Raw genomic sequence first — 23086 nt, forward strand, 5'->3', positions numbered from 1 at the left:
TGAATTAAAACCTTTATTCGATATTTTACCAGGAGATACGGATTTAAATTCTCCACGGAGTCTTACTCCTGCTGCTCTTAAGGCTTTGCAATTGGTTGAAAAGAGATTGACTTTGACTGTAGCAGATCGGTGTGATCCGCAAAAGCCTGTTCAAGCTATAGTCATTCCATCCCCTGGGTCTCCCACTGGAGTGCTGTGGCAGGGGGGTCCTTTATTTTGGGCATATTTATCACATAATATGCCGCGAGTAATCACTCCTTATCCTGTAGCTGTAGCTATGGTAGCTGCTAAAGTTCTTAAGGCTGGGATACAAATTCTTGGTAAAATGCCAGACACTTGTATAGTTCCTTATGATAAAAATCAAATTCAACTATTAACCAATGAAAATGATATATGGGCAGTTGTCTTAACTGCTTATCCTGTTCCTTTTGATAATCACTATCCTTCTCATCCTTTAATTGGGTTTTTTAAAACAACAGCCTTTATTTGGCCCAAATTTTGCCGTCTGGAACCTTTGCCTGATGCTAAACTTATCTTTACAGATGGCAGTAAAACAGAAACTGGCGCCTATGTGGTAGATGACCATGTAGTGCCAGTTGTAGTGCCTTCTACGTCTGCACAGCGTACTGAACTTTTAATTATTATGTGCGTGTTGCAACGCTTTTTAGATCAGCCTATCAATATTATTTCTGATAGCATTTATGCTGTCGCAGCTACTAGGACTATTGAAACTGCCATCATATCTACTAGTCAATCAGATATCTCCTCATTACTCCTAGACTTACAAGAGATAATATTGTCTCGCGGAGCTCCCTTTTATATTGGACATATACGTGCCCATTCTGATCTTCCTGGACCACTAACATTGGGAAATCATCTGGCTGATACTGCAGCACGTTTCCATATCTATTCAGCTCTAGAAGACGCTAAGGAATATCATAAAAAATGGCATGTTAATGCACAAACGCTTAAGATGCGTTTTCATATTTCTCGAGCCGATGCTCGTGACATAGTTAAATCCTGTAATAACTGTGTTACCTTCTTGCCTTCTATGTCACATGGCGTAAATCCTAAAGGCCTTTTACCTAACCATTTGTGGCAAATGGATGTCACACATATCCCTTCTTTTGGTCAACAGAAATATCTCCACCTTAGTGTAGATACCTGTTCTGGTGTTATTAGCGCTACCCCCTTGAGAGGAGAGAGCACAAAAAATGTTATTTCGCATTGCTTACGAAGCTTTGCATGCTGGGGAGTCCCAAAACAACTTAAAACTGACAATGCTCCTGCGTATACATCTGCCAGTTTTGCTAATTTTTTGGCCTGTTATAATATTCATCATGTAACGGGCATTCCATATAATCCTCAAGAACAAGGTGTTATGGAGCGTGCTCATTTGACCTTCAAGATTACTCTGCAAAAAATACAAAAAGGGGGAATTGGAGAAGGATATCGTACCCCTAATGATCTTACTAATTTAGTTACTTTTATTTTAAATTTTCTCACGGTTGATAAACATGGTGTCTCGGCTGCGGAGCGCCATTGGGGCCCGCATAGGAGACAGCAGATGATGGTGAAATGGAAAGACATTCTTACAGGGTTGTGGAAAGGCCCTGACCCGGTGCTTAGGTGGCACCGAGGTTCTCTTTGTGTTTTCCCGCAGGATGCCCCTGCCCCAATCTGGGTGCCAGAACGCCTTACCAGGCTGGTTGCGGTGGAACCTGTGGAGGATGCTGCTACTGATGATGAAGATGCTGCTGACCATGCTGAGGTCCCCCCAGCGGAGGAGGGGGAAGAAAATGCTGCAGCTAAAACAAGATCAGACATCTTGGAGGCTGGAGATTCGTCATCTTCCGTTTAAAATGCTTTGTCTTTTCTTATTTGTGTCTTTGATGTTAACCCCCGGGGAAGCGGTTCCCTATTGGGCCTATCTGCCTGATCCCCCAGTAGTTCAGCCAGTTACCTAGAATGATCCTTCGCCTCGAGTGTTTACTAATTTAGTTGATTTATTAGGAGGATTAGCGGATAAAGGGATAGGGGCTACTTTCTCTCGAGAATTTACGTGGGAAGCTACATCTTCTATGCCTCCTGTTTGTTTCCAATTCTTTACTTATGATTTTCCTCAATATGGTTGTGTTTATACTCATTGGTTTTATCGTTATCTTGTAACATATGCGTTAGTGATGTGGTCACAGTTTAAAAAGAAAATGTGTGCCCAATTAAATGTACTCCAAGCTAAAAGTAAGAAGAAAAAACAAATTAAGTCCATTACCTAAATTTGCATAAGTCTTGTCGCCCATGACATTAGTAATGTTAAGTACCCTTCATCCTATATGACTTTGGCTTTTTCTTTACTGGATACGGCATGGCCATGCGGCCGGAGTCTCCCCAACATATGGCTCGAGGCTGGATCGGTAGCCAAAGACGGGTAAGACTGATCCCTCACCATAGCAACCTAAGACAGGGGCTCCTCGATCCGGGGGGAGTACCCGATGACGGGTAAGCGTGTGTGTTGAGGATTGGCAACCTAAGACAGACACGATCCCTGCCATATATAAAAGAAAAGGGGGAGATGTGGGGAGCCATGCACTTGTGGATGGCAGTCACGTAGGTGACTAGGCCCAGGACAATGGGACTGTGAATGTTTAACCCAAGGAAATTGGGTGCGTTCATGGATGACGCCAATTCATGCCTATAGTCATAGGTTGGGTATATTATTAACCTCATAAGTCATGGGATAGACACAGGACATGTAGAACAATGGGCACCTGCAGAGTCACGTAGATGTTCACGGGCACCTCACATGCTCTTCGATAAGGTCACCTGTAGGGTTTATGATTGGTGCATAGGTATAGCGCGTGATATGATGTTTGATCCTTATGTAAGCTTTGGGACTATAATAGGGGGCTAAAATTGTGGTGCGGGGTTCCCGGATCAAGATATGTAGAAGACTGACAATAAAGAAGTTTGCCACTCAACCTCGCCTGCGGGTCGTTCTTGCGGGTCGAGAGCGACAGGTGTGTTCAATTGTATCAGTTCTTTATTTATTTTGGATACTAACCCTTTATCGGATATGTCCTTTGCAAATATCTTCTCCCACTCAGTAAGCTGCCTTTTAGTTTTGGTGATTATTTCCTTTACCATGCAAAAGCTTTTTTTTTTTTTTTTTAAAGAATTTATTTATTTATTCGACAGAGAAAAATCACAAGTAGGCAGAGAGGCAGGCAGAGAGAGGAGGGAAGCAGGCTCCCCACTGAGCAGAGAGCCCGATGTGGGGCTCGATCCCAGGACCCTGAGATCACGACCTGAGCCAAAGGCAGAGGCTTTAACCCAATGAGCCACCCAGGCGCCCCTATGCAAAAGCTTTTTATTTTGATATAGTCCCAATAGTTTATTTTTGCTTTTATTTTCCCTGACTCAGGAGATGTATCTAGAAAAATGTTGGTATGACCAATGTCAGAGAAATTACTGGCTATGCTTTCTTCAAGGATTTATATGGTTTCAGGTTTCACATTTAGGTCTTTAATCCATTTTGAGTTAATTTTGGTGTATGGTAAAAAAAAAAAAAAAAGGTGTTTCTGTCTGTTGGACAGACTGTCTTTTGCCCATTTGATATTGGTTCCTCCTTTGTCAAATATTAATTGGCCATGTAACTGTGGGCTTATTTCTGGGTTTTCTGTTATATTCCATTGATCTGTCTAGTTTTATGCCAGTACCATATTGTTTTAATTACTACTGCTTTGTCATATAACTTGAAATCTGAAATTGTGATACCTTCAGTTTTGTTTTTCTTTTTCAAGATTGCTTTGGCTATTAGAGGTCTTCTGCAGCTCCATACAAATTTTAGGATTGTGTGTTCTGGTTCTGTGAAAAATGCTGTTGATATCTATCTGATAGGGATTGCATTAAGTCTGTAGACTGCTTTGGCTAGTACAGACATTTTTACCAATATTTGTTCTTCCAATCCATGAACATGAATGTCTTTCCTTTTTTTACATTATTGATGGAGTCTTTTTTTTTTTTTAATATTTCACTTATTTATTTGACACAGAGAGAGAGAGAGATCACAAGTAGGCAGAGAGGCAGGCAGAGAGAGAGGAGGGAAGCAGGCTCCCTGCTGAGGGGCTCAATCCCAGGACCCTGAGATCACGATCTGAGCAGAAGGCAGAGGCCCAACCCACTGAGCCACCCAGGCACCCCACATTATTGATGGAGTCTTTAAGGTTTTTCTATATTTAGTATATGTCATCTGCAAATTTTGAGAGTTTTACTGCTTCCTTTAAATTTGGAAGCTTTTTATTTCTTTATGTTGGCTAACTGCTGTAGCTACGACTTCCAGTAGTATGCTGAATAAAGGTGGTGTTGTCTTGTCCTGACCTTAGGGGAAAAGGTCTCAGTTTTTCACTCTTGAGAATGATGTTGGCTGTGGGTTTTTCATATAAAGTTTTTTTGATGTTGGGCTTTGTTGCCTCTAGACCTAATCTGCAGAGGATTTTGATCATGAATGGATGTTGTACCTTGTCAAATGCTTTTTCTAAATCTAATGAAGTGGCCAGTTTTTATCCTTTCTTCTACTGGTGATGTATCAGATTGATTATTTTGTGAATATTAAATCACCCTTGTATCCCTAGAATAAATCCCACTTGATTGTGACATATTATTTTTTAATGTATTATTGATCCAATTTGCTAATATTTCATTGAGAATTTTTGCATTTATATGCATTAGAGATGCTGGCCTGTAGTTCCCTTTTTTGGTGGTGTCTTTATCTGATTTTGGTATCAGTGTTGACACTGGCCTCATGGAATGAATTTGGAAGTTTTCCTTCCTCTTCTATTTTTTGGAATAATTTGAGAATAATATATATTAACTCTACTTTAAATATTTAGTGGAATTCGCTTGTGAAGGCATTTGGTCCCGGACTTCTGATTTTTATTTTTTTGATTAACTGATTCAGTTTCATTGCTGGTAATCAGTCTGTTCAAATTTTTTATTTCCTCCTGCTTTAGTTTTGGTAAGTTATATGTTTCTAAGAATTTATTCATTTCTTCTAAGTTGTCCAATTTGTTGGCATATAGGCTTTCATATTATAGTTGTCTGTATTTCTGTGGTGTTGGTACTCTTTTTAAAACATTTTATTCATTTTACAGAGAGACAGAGAGCATGAGCAGTGGGATGGCAGAGGGGAAGGGAGAGAGAGAATCCTAAACAGACTCCCTGCTAATCACGGAGTCTGACACAGAGCTCAATCCAAGAACCATGATATCTTGACCTAAGCCAAAAACCCAAGACTTGGACACTTAAGTGACTGAGCCACCCAAACACCACCTGTGGTGTTGGTTGTTATTTCTTCTTTTTCATTAGTGATTTTATTTGGGTTCTCTCTCTCTTTTGCTCGCTCTCTCTCTCTCTCTCTCTGATAACTCCAGCTAGAGGTTTATCAATATTATCAATCTTTCCAAAAAACACGTTCCTGGTTTCATTGACCTTTCTATTGTATATTTTAGTTTCTATATCATTTATTTCTGATCTAACCATTATTTCCTTCCTTTTGCTCAGTATGGGTTTTGTTTATTCTTCTTTTTCTAACTTCTTTAGGTGTAACGTTACATTGTTTGAGATTTTTCTTGCTTCTTGATGTCAGCCTGTATTACTATAAACTTCCCTCAAGACTTCTGCTGCATCCCAAAGATCTTGGAAACTTGGCTTTTTAACTTTCATTTGTTTCAATGTTATTTTTGATTTATTTGACTTCTTGGTTCATCAATTCATTATTTAGTAACATATATTTGTGCTCTTTGTGTTCATTTATTTTGCTCTTTGTGTTCCATGGTTTTCATTTTATTTTTTATCGAGGTATAATTGACATTTGACATTACATTAGTTTCAGTATGAATTTATATTTATTGATATTTGTATATGAATTAATATTTATATACACTGTGAAATGATTACCCCAGTAAGTCCAGTTTACTCTTGTTAACATATAAAGTTACATAATATGTAACATAATATCATTGACTAAGGTCACCATGCTATACATTGCAACCCTATGACTTGTGACTGGAAATTTGTACCTCCTGCCCTCCACCTTCTCTTATTTTTCCCGTCTTCCAACTACACTCCCCTCTGGCAACCATCAGTCTATTCTCTGTCTTTGTGAGTTTTCTTTTGTTCACTCATTTGTTTTTAATTTCCATATATAAATGAAATCATATTGTCTTTGTCTGATTTATTTTACTTGGCCTAATATCCACAATGTCCCTCCATGTGTTTACAAATGGCAAGATTTCATTCTTTATTATGGCTGGGTAATATTATATGTACGTGTTCATGTATGCCCACACACCACATCTTTATCCATTCATCCATTGGTGGACACTCTGGTTGTTTCCATATCTTGAATATTATAAATGATGCTGCCATGAACATACATTTTTGTTTAGTATTTTTATTTACTTTGGATAAATACCCAGAAGTGGACTTGTTGGATCATATGGTGATTCTGTTTTTAGTTTTTGTGGTAACTCCATAATGTCTTCCATAGTGACTCTACCAATTTATATTCCCACCAATAGTGCAAGAGGGCTCCCTTTTCCTCAAATCCTCACCAACACTTGTTACTTCTTGTCTTTTTGATAATGGCCATTCTAACAATAGTGAGATGATACCTCACAGTGGTTCTGATTTGCAATTCCAATATTAGTGATGTTAGGAATATTTTCATGTGCCCATTGGCCATCTGTGTCTTCTTTGGAAGATGATCTATTCAGGTTCTCTATCCATGTTAATTAATTAATCAGATTGTTGTTGTTATTGAGTTGTAGGAGTTCTCCATATATTTTGGATATTAACCCCTATTCAGATATATGATTTGCAAAGATCTCTTCCCATTCAGTAGGTTGCCTTTTTATTTTGTTGATGATTTTCTTCACTGTGCAAAAGTTTTTTAGTTTAATGTAGTCTACTAGGCTTATTTTGCTTTTGTTGACATTGCCCTTGGCCTTTATGATGATGAGGGGCATTCCCTATCTACCAACTTTGTAGAGAGTTTGCTTTGTTTTCTTTTTTTTATCATAAATAGTTGTTAAATTGTGTCAAATGCTTTTTCTGCATCTATTGAGATGTTCATATAATTTTTATCCTCCATTTCATTAATGTGGTGTATCACATTGATTGATTAGTGGATGTTCAACCATCCTTGCATCCTTGGAATAAATCTCACTTGACAATGGTATATGATCTTTTTAATGTATTATTAAATTTGGCCTGCTAATATTTTGTTCAGGATTTTTACATCTATTTCATTAGGGATACTGACTTGTAATTTTCTTTTTCTACGGTGTCCTTGTCTGCTTTTGGTATCGGAGTAATGCTGGCCTTGTAAAATGAGTTTGGAAGGGTTCCCTCCTCTTCAGATTTCTGGGAGAGCTTGAGAAGAATAGGAATTAAATCCTCTTTGAAAGTTTGGTAGGGGCGCCTGGGTGGCTCAGTGGGTTAAAGCCTCTGCCTTCGGCTCAGGTCATGATCCCAGGGTCCTGGAATCGAGCCCCGCATCGGGCTCTCTGCTCATCCGGGAGCCTGCTTCCTCCTCTCTCTCTCTCTGCCTGCCTCTCTGCCTACTTGTGATCTCTGTCAAATAAATAAATAAAAATCTTTAAAAAAAAAAAAAAGAAAGTTTGGTAGAATTCACCACTGAAACTGTCTTCTCCTGGACTCCTGTTTGTTGGGAGTTTTCAAAATTCATTCATTCATTCATTAATTCATTGATTTATTTTATTTATTTTTATTGTGTTATGTTAGTGACCATACAGTACATCATTGGTTTTTGAACAAACAGTGTTCCATGATTCACTGTTTGCATATAACATCCAGTGCTCCATACAATCCATGCCCTCCTTAATACTCATCATGAGGCTTACCCATCTCCCTAGTCCCCTCCCTTCTAAAACCTTCAGTTTGTTTTCCCGAGTCCATAGTCTCTCATGGTTCGTCTCCCACTTTGTTGGGAGTTTTTTGATTACTGATTCAATCTCCTTGCTAGTAACTGGTCATTATTTAGTCTTGGAAGACTATTTGTTTCTAGGAACTTACCATTTCTTCTAAGTTGTCCAATTTATTGGCCTCTCACTAGCCTTTGTATTATTTTGGTATCAGTTATAATGTTCCCTCTTTCATTTCAGATTTCATTTATTTAAGTTCTTTTTCCTAGTAAATAGTTAAAGGTTTATCAACTGTTTACTTTTTCAAAAAAACAGCTTAGTTTCATTGATCTTTTCCTTTTTTTCTTTTTAAGATTTTATTTATTTGAGAGACAGAGTGCACAAGTGGCCCAGGGCTGGGGGAAAAGGAGAGGGAGGCTTCCCACTGAGTGGGGAGCCCGATGTGGGGCTCAATCCCAGGACCCCAAGATCATGACCTGAGTCAAAGGCAGATGCTTAACCACCTGAACCACCTAGGTGACCCTCACTGGTCTTTTCTATTTTCTCTCTAGTCTATTTTTTTTTATTTGAGAGAGAGAGAGAGATGGCAAGCATGTGTACAAGTTGGGGGAGGGACAGAGAAGGAGGGAGCGAGAAAGAATCTCAAACTGACTCCATGCTGAGAGCAGAGCCCAATTGGGACTGAATCTCATAACCCTGAGATCACGACCTGAGCTGAAACCAAGAGTCAAACACTTAACCGACCAAGCCACACAGGTGCCCCTTTTTAGTCTCTACGTCATTTATTTCTTCTCTGACCTTTGTTATTTCCTTCCTTCTACTAACTTTGGGCTTCCTTTGCTCTTTGATTTCTAGTTTCTTTAGGTAGAAAGTTGGATTATTTCAGATTTTACTTGTTTCTTGAAGCAGGTCTCTATCACTACAAACTTCCCTGTTAGAAATGCTTTTGCTGCAGATTTTGGAAAGCTATATTTTCATTTTCATTTATCAAGGTATTTTTTAAATTTCTCCTTCAATTTCTTTTTTTTTTTAAGATTTTATTTATTTATTTGACAGACAGAGATCACAGTAGGCAGAGAGGCAGGCAGAGAGAGGGGAAGAAGCAGGCTCCCCGCTGAGCAGAGAGCCTGATGCGGGGGTCAATCCCAGGACCCTGAGATCATGATCTGAGCCAAAGGCAGAGGTCCTAACCCACTGAGCCACCTAGGCACCCTTCTCCTTCAATTTCTTAATTGATCCATTGGTTGTCTGGTGGCATGTTGTTAAATATCTACATATTTGTAATTTTCCCAGGTTTTTTAGTGATTGATTTCCACTGTCATATGATTGTGGTCTTAAAAGATGCTCGAGAGGGTTTCAATCTCCCAAAATTTCTTGAGACTTGTTTTGTAGCCAAACATATTATTAATCCTGGAGAATGTTCCACTTGAGAGGAATATGTATTCTGCGGCTTTTTGGTAGAATGTTCCGCATATACCTAAATTCATCTGGCCTGACGTGTTTTAAGGTTGATATTTCCTTATTATTTCTGTATGCATTGATGTAAGTGGGATATCGAAGGCCCTTATTATCATTGGATTGCTGTCAATTTCTCTCTTTAGATCTGTTAATATTGCTTTATACTTCTAGGTGCCCCTATGTTGGGTGCATAAATATTTACAAATGTTGTATCTTCTTGCTAGATTGAGTCCTTTATCACTATGTGATGCCCACCTTTTTCTTTTATTACAGTCTATTTTAAGTCTACTTTGTCTGATGTAAGAATAGCTACCCCAGCTTACTTTTGGTTTCCATTTGCATGAAACAACTTTTTCCATTTCTTCACTTTTAACCTGTATGTGTCAATACATCTTGAGGGGAGTCTCTTATAGGCAGCATATAGATGGATCTTGCTTTTTTTTTTTTTTTTTTAATCCATTCAGCCACTCTATATCTTTTGATTGAAGAATTTAGTCCATTTTGGGGGATTGGGGGTTTGCTCTTTTCATCAAAACATTATTAAATGAATAACCATATGTGGCCTGAGCTGTATATGAGCTATTGAAGGCTTAAGTCCTTAGCTAAAACCAGGAAAACTGCTTCCCCTTCTTCATGTTCACAGAGCAGCTAGTGTTCATAGTTGCGCAGCCTTATGGCCTGCAAAAGGGGTAGGTATCCAAAAGCAAGATTCTGCTGAACTGGAATGGAGCCAGGGATGAGGGCACTGAGACAACCCCTCTAGGCGGTGATCTTGTGCTCTGAAGACAGATGGGGAACATGAAGGTCCTTTTCTGGCTAGGATGTGGCATGTAATTGATGGAAAAGAAAGGCAGAGAGGCTGGGGAAGAGAGATCAGAATTGCTCTTTACTGGCCTAGTAGTAGGTTCTGCAGTAGAGCCCCTTCAGGTTTAAGGGCATTTTTTCTTTTTCTTCTTTCTGCAACTTCTCCTACAGCTTAAGCTGCCATGCCTGCAATCTAGCATCCATTTCCCCTGACAGCAGTACAATTCATCTTGCAAACTTCTCCCTTTGGGCTTTTCTTCAAACCTAGCCTTTCACTGGAAGTGCAGGGCAGCTATCTGTCTGGGACCAGTTTAGGAACTCAAGGGGCCAATAGCCAGAGGGGTTGGCAGCCAGGCTCTGCCTGGGTGGAAAAAGAGTCTGGTGAGGATTCAGCCCAGCCTCCAGTCCCCCAGTTCTCCCTAGACTGGCACTCAATGGAGTTGTTACTGGCTGCCCACCAGAGCCACCACTCTGCCATGCAGTTCAGGACACCTAAAGCAACTCTGCTCAGGCCACAGAGCTAGAAGTGGGCGTCAGTCCATTTATGTTTAAAATAATTATAGATGGGTATCTACTCATTGTCATTTTGTTATCTGTTTTCTGGCTGTAGTTCTTTACTTTCATATGTTTCTTGTTACCAATTGGCCTTTCTTTTCAACTTGAAGTAGCTTTAATGTCTTATAAGTCTAGCTGAGTAGTGGTGAACTTGTTCAGTTTTTGTTTGTCTGGAAAACATTCTCTCCTTCAATTGTGAATGATAACCTTCTCAGGTATAGTCTTGGTTAGAAGTTTTTTTGCTTTCAGCACTTTGAATGTATCACATGACTCCCCTCTGACCTGCAAAGTTTCTGCTGAAAAACCTGATAAGAATCTTGGGCTGGGGGGGAAGAGGGAGGGTCCCTTGTACAAAACAAGCTGTTTTTCTCTTGCCACTTTTAAGATTCTCTAACTTTTGATGTTTTAATTATAATGTGTCTTGGTGTGAATCTCTTGGATTCACCTTATTTGGAACTCTTTGGGACTCCTAGATCTAAATGTCTGTTTCCTTCCCCAGGTTAGTGAAGTTTTCAGCTATTATTTCTTCAAATAAGTTTTCTATCCCTCTCTCCTCTCTTTCTGGGACACCTATGATGAGAACATTATTTCACATGATGTTGTCCCATGGCCCCCATGAGCTAATTTGACATTTTTTTTTTCTTGCTGCTGTTTGAGTGAGTTCCACTCCTCTTGTCTCAGCCACTACTCCTTTCTTCTGGTTCATCTAGTCTGCTGTTGAACCTCTGTTTTATGTCTTTCAGTTTAGTTATTATATTTAGTTCCATGACTTCTGTTTGTATTTTCTTATGTTTTCCATTTCTTTTTTAAAGTTTTGTGTTTATCCATGCTTCTCCTGAGATCAGTGAGCATCTTTATGACCATGACCTTGAACTCTTTGTCAGGTAAATTACTTACTTGTGTTTCATTAAGGTTTTTTCAGGGGTTTTATCTTCTTTCATTTAGAACATATTCCTTTGTTTTCTCATTTTTCTTTGGCTTTTGGTGTCTGTTCCTATGTATTAGACAACATACCTATCTCTTCAGTCTTGAAGGAGTGGTCACAGGAAGACTGGGACATTACAGTCTGCTTATCTGTATAGTGCTTTGTGGGTATTATAATGCCTGCCAAGAACTCTCTGATTTGTTCAGTCCCATGGGTCCCAGAAACATAAGCCTGCCTGGACACTAGAGGCAGGTGTTTAAAGGGTCTTCCCTCTATGGACTGCCATACTTGCCAGCCTTGGCAGGGCCAAGGAGGTGCACCAGGCCAAGACAAAGCTGCCTACCATCTTTAGCAGTGTGGGGCTGCGGGGAGCCCTGAGTCAGGGCAAGTTGGTCCAATAGGTTTGGTGGGGCAGAGTCACAGAAGAACAAAAGACAGGGCAAACAGCTTTTACAAGGTAGAGGAAGAATGCAAAAATAGCACATGCCAGTTCTGGTGCTAGCAAGGTACAAGAGTGGAGAAATGGTGCCCACCAGTGCCTCTAGACACAGAGAGAATTCCAATAGACCCCTGTCCTTCTAGCAGGCACTTAAAGCTTACCCAGTGAATCCATCACATACGGCTGAGGCACTTCCAAACTGCTATTCTTGTGCTGGGTCCCAGGACAAGTAAGTCTGTGTGTGAGCACTTTCAGAACAGAGTCCCCACAACCCTTGGGTCTCCTTGATGTAAGCCCCATTGGTTTTCAAAGCCATACATTTGAGAGCTCATCTCTGTGGTACAGGTCCCAAGAGTTGGGATTCCTGATGTGTGGCACATACCCCTCACTCCTCAGGGATAGATCCCTCCCTCTTTCGAATCACTGAGTAGGGAGTGGGGTTCTTGGTGAGAACAAGACTCCACTTCTACCTATCTCAAGGTGGCCTTGGATCATTTGTTGTGGAAGAGTTGTTCAGCCAGTCCTCAGGTCCTTTCTGAGACAGTTGTTCCCTAGGTGTCTGGAGATTTGGTGTGTACTTGATAGAGTGAGTAGGGTCTTTCTGTGCCACCATCTTGAACCACCTCTCTTTTCTGTAGTTTTTAAATCCTCCTTTCTCTTTCCCACTTTGATTTTCCCTTTCTTCACTAACATTTGTTATACTCCACTAATAATGGATATAGGCTATGCTGAATCACTATGTTAAAAAGGGATTAGGCTATGCAAAATTTTCAGAAATAGCTAAACATTTTCCAAAATAAGGTCTGTTATTATCTCCCCCTTTTTTTTTTAATAAATGGGAGTTTCTCACATATTCTTATATAGTATAAATAAGAAAATTTTGAATAGAATAGACTTCTCTATATTCATAAGAACACCCAGGACAAATTTTACATTTTCTAGTTCATTACTGATTATGGCAACATGTTACAAATATAGCTATGTACAGGAAAGAGATCTGATCATATTCACAGCAGTAGACTTGAAAACTTCTAAGTCACCTATGAGCCATGTCCATTGTCTCTCCATAAAGAAGAAGTAATAAATAAGCACTTGCAAATGCTGCTAACAATGTTAAATAGTTTTCTTTTCTAGTAAACTGGTGTCTTCTTTTCTTGCTTATCACTCAGAGAATCTTTTCTTTTTTTTCTTTCTTTTTTTTTGTTTTTAAGTGAACTCTACTCCCAATCTACGCTCAAACTCACAATGCCAAGATCAAGAATTTCATGCTCTACCAATTAAGTCAGCCAAGCACCTTGAATCTTTTTTTCTGAAGCAGAATCTTCCAGAAAAGAAGATTCGAAAAGCCAAATGGCTGTTACTGCACCTTACATATATTTTGATTAATTATATATGTGGAAAAGCACATTGTCCCCACTCTTAAAGAGCAAATATTCGTGTTTTCTTTCTCTCTTTAGGAAAATACACATTCCTTATTATTTTCCTTTACACAATCAAAAAATCCTCAACCTAAATGGGTTTACATTTTTTTTTTCAGTGAAGCTTAACAGGTAGGCAGCAGCACCCCATTCTTTATAAGATTTTACTGAGCTAACCTTGAATAGGATAATTGTCATCTAAGATGATGAAATAGAGTACTTGCCTTTCCAGTCTTCTCCATGCTTCTGTAACTAGCGCTGCAACCAGGTCATGGGCCTCAGTAGCACACCTTGATAAAATCAAGAGAAAATCATTTTCCATACATAAACACTTTTAAATTATTTAAAACAATTACGCAAGTAAGAACGCAAAAGTGAACCTCAAGTTATTGTACTCTTATGCAGTCCTTATTTATGGTTCACTCCCATTTTTTTTCATTCATTCATTTTTTTCATTCATTCATTTTTCATTTCATTTTTTTCATTTTTCATTCTTTTTAATATTTTGTTTCATTGATACAATATAATAAACATCTACATTTTATCCCATGCCTCTCTCATTCTTTTGTCTGTTCAGAGCCTTCCACTGAACAATGAAAATGTTCAATGATACATATTATGTTAAAAGTATATATAATGTATATATTAATTTGCTGATTGCAAAAATATTTTTATAGGAGAGAGTTCATAAAATAAAGAAAAACATGAATAGGGTACTAAAAATCATTTATAGGTCTGTACTCATTAATAGCCACCATCATTAATTTGGAGCATTTCATTCCAGTTATCTTTCTTACACATATATGAAATACACATATTTCTTTTACACTTTTATATCCTGCCTTTTCAATAAGTTAACATTATGTTACGGACATTTGCTCATGACATATTGTTCACAACAATTTTTAAACATTGTATGCTATTCCCTTATGTGAATATATCATTTAAACACACAACTACTTTTAGAATTTTCGTTTTTCAATATTATAAATAATGCTGAGGTGAGTATCAATGTACAATAACCTTTACATATATCTCAGATTACTTTCTTAGGATAAATCCTAGAAGCAAAATTATTGGATCTAGGGTATTTTTATAGTTTTTGATATATATTATACCATCACAACATATAAAAGTCCCTCTTCTAGTATATCTTCATTAACAATGAATACTTTCTATATAACTAAACCACATATACTGTATTTTGTAGGTATAAAAATCTTTTTTTTTCCAATATCTTTATAATGTTAAGGTTATATAAGTTTGTCTCCTAAAAATCAAGGACTTTCAGGTTGAGTCATAAAGCAAAACTAAACTACATATTGTTTCTAAAATTCAAAAACAAAAAATATATTCTATTTTTGAAATCCTTCCATTATTAAAATGTGACCTAGGAGGGAAACGTAGAAATATAGTTTTTAGACAAATCATCACCAAGCAGCATTTCTCCATCTGCCTAATAGACACGAGTCTTCTGAGGTATTTTATACAATGTTTTATGGTTAAGTAAGTCTGGAAACTGACCTTATTTATAATATAATGTATTTATAATATATATTAATATATTAAAGGCTCTGAAAAGTCCTGCAAAAAAAAAAGACTTGTTTAATTTTGTCTTATTCATCATTTTCCAAGTTAACATGACCACTGAGAAAACAAATGTATACTGATATACATGTTGGATAATTCTGTGAGAAAACTGCTGTTTTTCCACGAATAAGGCTAAGAAACAGACTTATTGCAACTTTTGTGTGTTATTTTTGTCTTACACATCTGCCAAATACTTTATTTAGAAAATCCAGTTCTTCTAAAGGCTGGATTCCCTTGCAAAAAATGTAAAATTTCTTTTTTTGTTGTTAATGTTTTCCCAGCTTTCCTGAATTTGATTAACAAATAAAAATTGTACATATTTAGGTTGCACAACAGGATATTTGATATACATATATCATATAAAATCAAAGAATATCTTCTAAACATCTTAAAAGTATTAGATGATCAGGAAAACTATCTATAGAAAAAAAGCACTGTTTTTCATTTTAAAGAGATTTTTAGAAAATTAAAATATAAACTACAGTGATTTCTATAAAATCTAAAAGCACATTACTTACTGTTGTGTGATATACAACACATTCACTAGCGTATCATCATTCATGAATTCCATTTCACTTGTAGCTAAACTATGAAGAGTAAGAAACTGGGGATGGTCTCTGATACATTCAGCATTTTTTAAAAAGCTGGTCTTCTGCTTTTGAAACCGCCAAAGTATATTCAGTGCACATTCCACTTGTTTTTCTGAAAGTATGGCTTTGTTTTTTCCAATAAGATCAAATACTTGCTCTTCATCTGTACATGTAATCATCTGGCTCATTAGTGGTTTACAACTGCAGGTTCGAAATTGAAACACTCTCTGAGAGAACGGAAAAACTGCTCTTAGACGAAGCATATTTACAAACAACCAGTCTAAAAGAAAGGTAATTTTTCATTTACATCACAAATTTTCTTAGGTCACGAAAACCATCTGCGACTAGTAGTCAGGTGCAACATGCTGATTAGAAGGTAACTATTTTTCCTTCATGTATTTTGCTTCCGTTATGACAACTCCAAATCCCATTCCAACATGCAGTTTCTGTAAAAGGATTGGTTTAACATGGTTATGCTAGTATTATTAATACCAAACTAGTTCCAAAATTCAAATTAAAGTCATAAGCTTTTTCTGCTTTAACTAGAGGCTTTGTTCTAGTCTGAAGCAAACAGCAGGATTTGGTCTGAAACTAAGTGTCCATGAAAAGGGACTTCTTTCTGCACTCCATTTAAAAAAATATTTGTTAAATCTAACATATATATATATATATAAACTATATATATCTAGATATACATATTTATATCTAGATATATATAGTTTAGACAAATCATCTAAATTTATATCTAGATATATATATTTATATCTAGATATATCTATCGATCTATCAATAGATCGATAGATATATCTAGATATAAATATATATCTTTTTGCTATACTCAGAAACATCTTTTTAAACAAATAAGTCAAACTATTTGCAATAAATAATCACCTTTAACATTTTTACAAGGAACAGCCATTAATTCAGAGCCATATACTTTTTGAAAAAATTTTTATTTTTTTCTGGACTATCAGTGCAGGGTCAACAGTGACACCCTGTGTAAATGACTATATATCGATAGATAGATATATCTAGATATAGATATATATATAGTTTTATATATATGTTAGATTTAACAAATTTTTTTATATTTTTCTATATCTTTTTTCTATATCTATATATAGATATAGGAAATATTTTTCTATATCTATATATAGATATGTGACCACATATATATGTGACCTATATATATATGACCATAAAAGCAGAAGAGAAAAAAATCCTATACTCAGAAACATCTTTTTAAACAAATAAGTCAAACTATTTGCAATAAATAATCACCTTTAACATTTTTACAAGGAACAGCCATTAATTCAGAGCTATACACTTTTTGAAAAAATTTTTATTTTTTTCAGGTGGCTCAGTCAGTCAGCATCTGCCTTTGGCTTGAGTCATGATTACAGGGTACCGGGATGAAGTCCTGCATCTGCCTCCCAACTCAGTAGAGAGTCCACTTCTCCCTCTCCCTCTACCCCCCAACTCACATGCTCACTTGCTCTACCTCAAATAAATAAACTTTTTACAAAAATAAATGAATAAATAAATCTTTTTAGGGGCACCTGGGTGACTCAGTCGGTTAAGGGACCAACTCTTAGTTTCTCCTCAGGTCATGATCTCAGAGTGGGATCCATCCCAGCACTGGGCTCTGCCGTTAGCACCCAGTCTGCCTGAGATTCTCTCCCTCTCTCTCTCCCCATTTCTCCCTCCATTTGCATGCGTGCACTCTCTTTCTGTTAAATAAATAAAATTTTAAAAAAAAATTTTTTTTTCAGAAAGATAGTTTCTGGTTTATTTACTTTAAGGATAATTTCTTGCTCCTTTCTTCTGGTACTCTAATAGAACTCTAATGGTTTGGTCACTACTGACCTTAGATCAGTATAAATCAGTAAGTAAGAAGATTAAAGCTCCAATCAGGAAATACAGAGAAATCAAGAAATGTATCAAGACATGATGAAGCAATATAAGAAGATAATTATGAAAAAGGACTATTTGTTTTAAATATATATTATAAATGTTTATATTTCTAATTGAGAAACAAAAGAAAAGGTGGGACTAAAATCTTAGCATCTAACAGTTCTGCAATATTTCACAAACGACTTCTAAAATATACTATTCCGTTAAATTCTCTCAACTAACCTATCAAGTAGATATTATCATCTGCATTTTACAGATAAAAGCTATTTTCAAAAAGGTTAAAAAACTATCTAGCACTTGTGGAGCTGAGACAGTCACTCAATTATTTCAACTCTTTCAACTTGAACACCTCCTTAGATCAACAAAACCAACACTGAAAGATTGGCTCAGATTCCTCTCTATGGCTATGCTAGGCTGTCCACAAGAAAAACAAAAACAAGACAGTATTGGTACTTTGTGTCTATCAGTAAGCATGCTGACCTAAGCCAACCTGGGTACACACGTACACAAAAACCCGGTACACAGCAAGGGTATCCTCAAGATGCTCCTGTCTGCCTACAACAGAGAATGGAACCAGCTCAAAGGCTAGAAAACCAACGTGTTAAGTTTCCAGTTCTACCCCCAGATAAATGACCTTGGGGAAGTCATTTAACTAAAGGAGAGGCCTTGGGACTATCAGTGCAGGGTCTACAGTGACACCCTGTGTAAATGACAAGCATTCTCCACGCGGGGCGCACAGTAAGTCCTGTACCAATGAAAGTGATCTCCCCCGTCCTCACTAGGAGTGGGCTCACGCCTGCCCTCCTCCAAACCCTGGAAAAATCCAATACCCTGCATCTCGGATAGAAATCGTGCTGGGCGGAAGAAAACCTGCCGCCGCTACCGGCCCGGACTTGCAGATTAAGCTCTTCCCTCAACAATCTCCCAACATTTCTGGAGGATTCCGGGGAAGGCTCGTCACGGTGGCTCCTAAGCCAAGGCTATTTCTGGTCCCCAACAAGTGATGTAACAGGCTCGGTTGTGTCACTCCCTCCCGTCCCCCGATATTACATAGTTTGCAGCCTTTCCTCGGGAGACATCACCTCTCCTCTGATGATCCAGTCCGCCAAACAGGAAAAAATGCCCGGACAGCACAGCATGCTCAGCGGAAGGCACGTACTACATGCCCCAGGGGACGTAGCGGCTAGGCCAGCGCAACGGACGTCGCCTACGCATTCGCGGGGCATTCTGGGCATGGTAGTTCCACATTGAGAGCCTCTGCGACAACACCGTTTAAACTGTTAAGTTACATTAGGTCAGTGTTTCTCAACTATCTGAGGTTTTCTCCCAGCCCATGGAAGACTGATTTTTAAATAATATATAATAAGACATGAATATTTAGAAAATGAAATTTGAAAGGGCAAACGGAAAAAAAACACATGGGTTTTTGTTTCTTACAATATTCAACATACATAAAACGGTCAAATGGCTATAAGAGCAAATTCTTACTTTCAATTTCTGCCTTTGTGTCATGGTGAGGCCAGTCTTTGGAACCATACTTTTTTTTCTAACAGCTTTATTGAGAAATTAGTTACACACCAAGCAATTTATGCATTTCCAGTGTATAATTCAATGCTTTTCCTAATTTAGTGTTGTGGAGCATCACTACAACTCATTTTAGAACATTTTTACAAGTCCAAAAAGACACCAGCTAACCAATAGCCATCATTTTCCAACTCCCACCTCCAACACCATAGACAACCACTAATGGCCAGCACACTTTGATTAGCACTGATTTAGATTGTTTGGAAGCAGATCAGCTGATAACAAATTTGAAGATTGAGGTTACCCTTAATGCACAAAATAGATAGAGTTTCAGAACAAACATTAGAAAAAGCATAAGGATGAAACTGGGCATAACCTGTGTCAATACCCTACAGTTAGAGACCCATAGTTAAAGTTGGGGTTGCTGATCAGTTGCCATGAAGCAGAACACACCCCAAGGAATGTCAAATTAAGAAGGTGTTAGAAAGAACTCACTATGGCATTCAGCCCTGTGTTAAGTGATTTGGGGGAGGTTAACAGGGCTTTTCTCTTGTCTGAATGCTGTGGAGGAAGCAGAGATAATTCCATTGTTGGGTATCTTAATAAACTTTGTCTGTAGGGCAGGAGGAATGAAGTGAGGTTACAGCTGTATTTGACAAAAAAGAGCAGTCACTCATAATAGCCAGGATAGGTAGATGTTCAGTCATTTTTTGTGCTTTGGACAATGTTTTTATTTTGATCTCACCTGTGTATGATTATGGAATGGCCTTGTCTTTGTCTTGTTCCATCATAGTCAGACAGTGGCCTTGTCTCATGTTGGTGTTCTCTGCAACTGTTCACCAGAATACCAACACTGAGCTACGAGTGCCAGACCAGCTCTGGCAACGATAAGGCCTAAACGATAGTGCCAGGACAGTTTCTTCACTGTTGGGACCTGTTCATCTCCTTCTCATCAGTTTTCAGAAATGTAAGGAGACTGGCCTAAGACACAAACACCAGAAGCTTGCCTTCCTTTGGAATCTTGTTTAGGTAAAGAAAGGAAACCCTTTTTGTTTAGTCACTGTTAGTAACTTTTTTCTTTACTTGCAGTCTAGTGCATTCCTAAGATACACATTTATATATAAATCACACCTAAGTACAAAATTAAGTTAATAATAATTTAAGTCCATAGCTATAAAATTGTATTCTGGCTAATGACTTAAATCATGAAGAAGCATCTTTTATAAACATTAAAAAGTGGTTAACAAAGTGTGGCTTTTAATTTCCTCCTAGTAAGTGTCAATGCCCTTTAGCCAAAAATCACAAGAAACCTGAAGATGAGATTTATTACTTGTTGGAGCTAAGGAAAATGCACAGTGCAGGGAATCATTTAGCTGCACAGTAAAAGAGTATTAGAAAGAAACTATTATAGGATTTGGCTGGGTAATTTGGGGGAAGGTCTAAAGAGGAAAAGTTTGCTCTATCTTGGGTGCTCTAAGGAAGCAGGGAAATTCTATGACTGGGCATCTAATACATCTAACTATAGGTGTTAGGTAGTTGGATAGAAAAGCAGACTAACGTGGGGATAAAGCTGAAACTGGTAAACAAGTAGCATTTACTCATTTAATGAGAGGGGAATCCTTGGTATTTTGTGTGGCACAGTAACCTTGTCTAATGTCAATGTTCTGTGAGATTGCTTATGTCCAACAGGAGGATAATATGCTTTAAGCCCTGTCAGATTAGCTTGAAATAATATTGAGTCTTAACAATGAATATTAGACCAATTTCTCCAACATCAGAGACTGTTTTTTCGCCTCACAAATTAGCTTGAATGCTTCTTCTTCTGGAGTAATTCTGCCAGTAAAATTGTGTTTGTTGTATATAACACCAACAGCACTGGCAAGAAGAGAAAAAAATAAGTAAATTGGACTTAATAAAAAAATTTTTATTTAGGGGCACCTGGGTGGCTCAGTGGGTTAAGCCGCTGCCTTCGGCTCAGGTCATGATCTCATGGTCCTGGGATCAAGTCCCACATCAGGCTCTCTGCTCAGCAGGGGGACTGCTTCCCTTCCTCTCTCTCTGTCTGCTTCTCTGCCTACTTGTAATCTCTGTCTGTCAAATAAATAAATAAAATCTTTTAAAAACATTTTATTTAAATATTTTGTTTATTTATTTGCCAGAGAGAGAGAAAGAGAGCACAAGCAGGGCAAGCAGCAGGCAAACGGAAAAGCAAACTCCCTGCTGAACAAGAAGACTGATGCGGGACTCCATCCCAGGACCCTGGGATTATGATTTGAGCCAAAGACAGACACTTCACCAACTGAGCCAGCCGAGCATCCCTGACTTCATCAAAATGTAAAACTTTCTTTCATCAAAGAACACTGTCAACAGAGTGAAAGGGCAACCAACAGAATGGGAGAAAATATTTGCAAATGATATATTGGATAAGAGATTAATATCCAGGGGCGCCTGGGTGGCTCAGTGGATTAAGCCGCTGCCTTCGGCTCAGGTCATGATCTCAGTGTCCTGGGATCGAGCCCCGCATCGGGCTCTTTGCTCAGCGGGAGCCTGCTTCTCTCTCTCTCTCTCTGCCTGACTCTCCGCCTACTTGTGATTTCTCTCTCTGTCAAATAAATAAATAAAATCTTAAAAAAAAAAAAAGAGATTAATATCCAGAATATATGAAAAATTCATACAAATCAGTTACAAAAACTCTTTCAATGGGCAAAGGACTTCAACAAACATTTCTCCATGGTCACAGGCACATGAAAAAATGTTCAATAGCACTTATCAATATGGAAATGCAAATCAAAGTGCAATAAAAGACCACTTCACACCCAATAGGACAGCTATTATCAAAATATCAGAAAATAACAAGTGTTGGCAAGGACATGGAGAAATTGGAACTCTTCTGTATTATTGGTGGGAATGTAAAATGGTGCAACTGCTGTGAGAAAAACAGTATGGTGTTTCCTCAAAAAATTAAACAGAATTATCATGTAATCTAGTAATTTTATTTCTGAATACTCAAAAGAATTAAAAGCAGGAACTTGAGCAAATATTTATACAGCAATGTTCTTAGCAGCATTATTTATAAGAGCCAAAGTATAGAAGCAATCCAAGTGTCCATTGACAGATAAATGGATAAAGAAAATGTCATATATACTTATAGTGGAATTTTATTCAGCCTTAAAAAGAAAGGAAATTCTGACACAGGCTACAACATGGCTTAATCTTGAAGACCCTAGGTTCAATGAAATAAGCCAGACACAAAAGAACAAATATTGTATGATTCCAGTTTTATGAAGTACCTAGAGTAGTCAAATCCATAGAAACAAAAAGTAGAGGAGCGGTTGCTAAGGAATGCCAAGAAAGGGTAATGGGGAGTTGTTCATTGAGTATAAAGCTACAGTTTTGCAAGACAAAAGATTCTGAAGATTGGTTGCACAATGTGAACATACTTAAAACTACTGAACAACACACATAAAAATGGCTAAGATTGGGGCACCTGGGTGACTCAGTAGGTTAAGCCTCTGCCTTCAGCTAAGGTCATGATCCTGGAGTCCCAGCCCCCATCAGGCTCCCCGCTCAGCAGGAAGTCTGCTTCTTCCTCTGCTCTTCATGCCCCCCACCGCTGTGCTTGCTCTCTCTCAAATAAATAAATAAATAAATAAATGTTTAAATGGCTAAGATTGTGCTTTACTACAATTTTTAAAAAGGTATTCAATTTTGGGGGGTGCCTGGGTGGCTCAGTGGGTTAAAGCCTCTGCCTTTGGCTCAGGTCATGATCCCAGGGTCCTGGGATCAAGCCCCGCATCGGGCTCCCTGCTCCGTGGGGAGCCTGCTTCCTCCTTGCTCTCTGCCTGCTTCTCTGCCTACTTGTGATCTCTGTCAAATAAATAAATAAAATCTTTAAAAAAATTTTTTTTAAAGGTATTCAATTTTTT

At 37.9% G+C, this 23086-nt stretch overlaps 1 protein-coding gene and 1 pseudogene across 1 annotated transcript in view; both read right to left on the reverse strand.

Moving 5' to 3' along the window:
- The window catches only part of FASTKD1 (FAST kinase domains 1), a 56972-nt gene extending 38159 nt beyond the window's left edge, over positions 1-18813 (reverse strand). Inside the window, exons 1-3 of the mRNA XM_032355873.1 lie at positions 18719-18813; positions 15651-16168; positions 13767-13832 (exon numbers count right to left, since the gene is read on the reverse strand). Of these exons, the coding sequence (XP_032211764.1) occupies positions 13767-13832; positions 15651-15985 (401 nt within the window). The 5' untranslated portion in view covers positions 15986-16168; positions 18719-18813. The remainder of the gene's footprint in view (positions 1-13766; positions 13833-15650; positions 16169-18718) is intronic.
- Positions 9083-11820, reverse strand: LOC116596852 (annotated as a pseudogene).
- Positions 18814-23086: the final 4273 nt, after the last annotated feature.

The sequence above is a fragment of the Mustela erminea genome, chromosome 8 (assembly GCF_009829155.1).
Source record: "Mustela erminea isolate mMusErm1 chromosome 8, mMusErm1.Pri, whole genome shotgun sequence".
Lineage (NCBI taxonomy): Eukaryota > Metazoa > Chordata > Mammalia > Carnivora > Mustelidae > Mustela > Mustela erminea.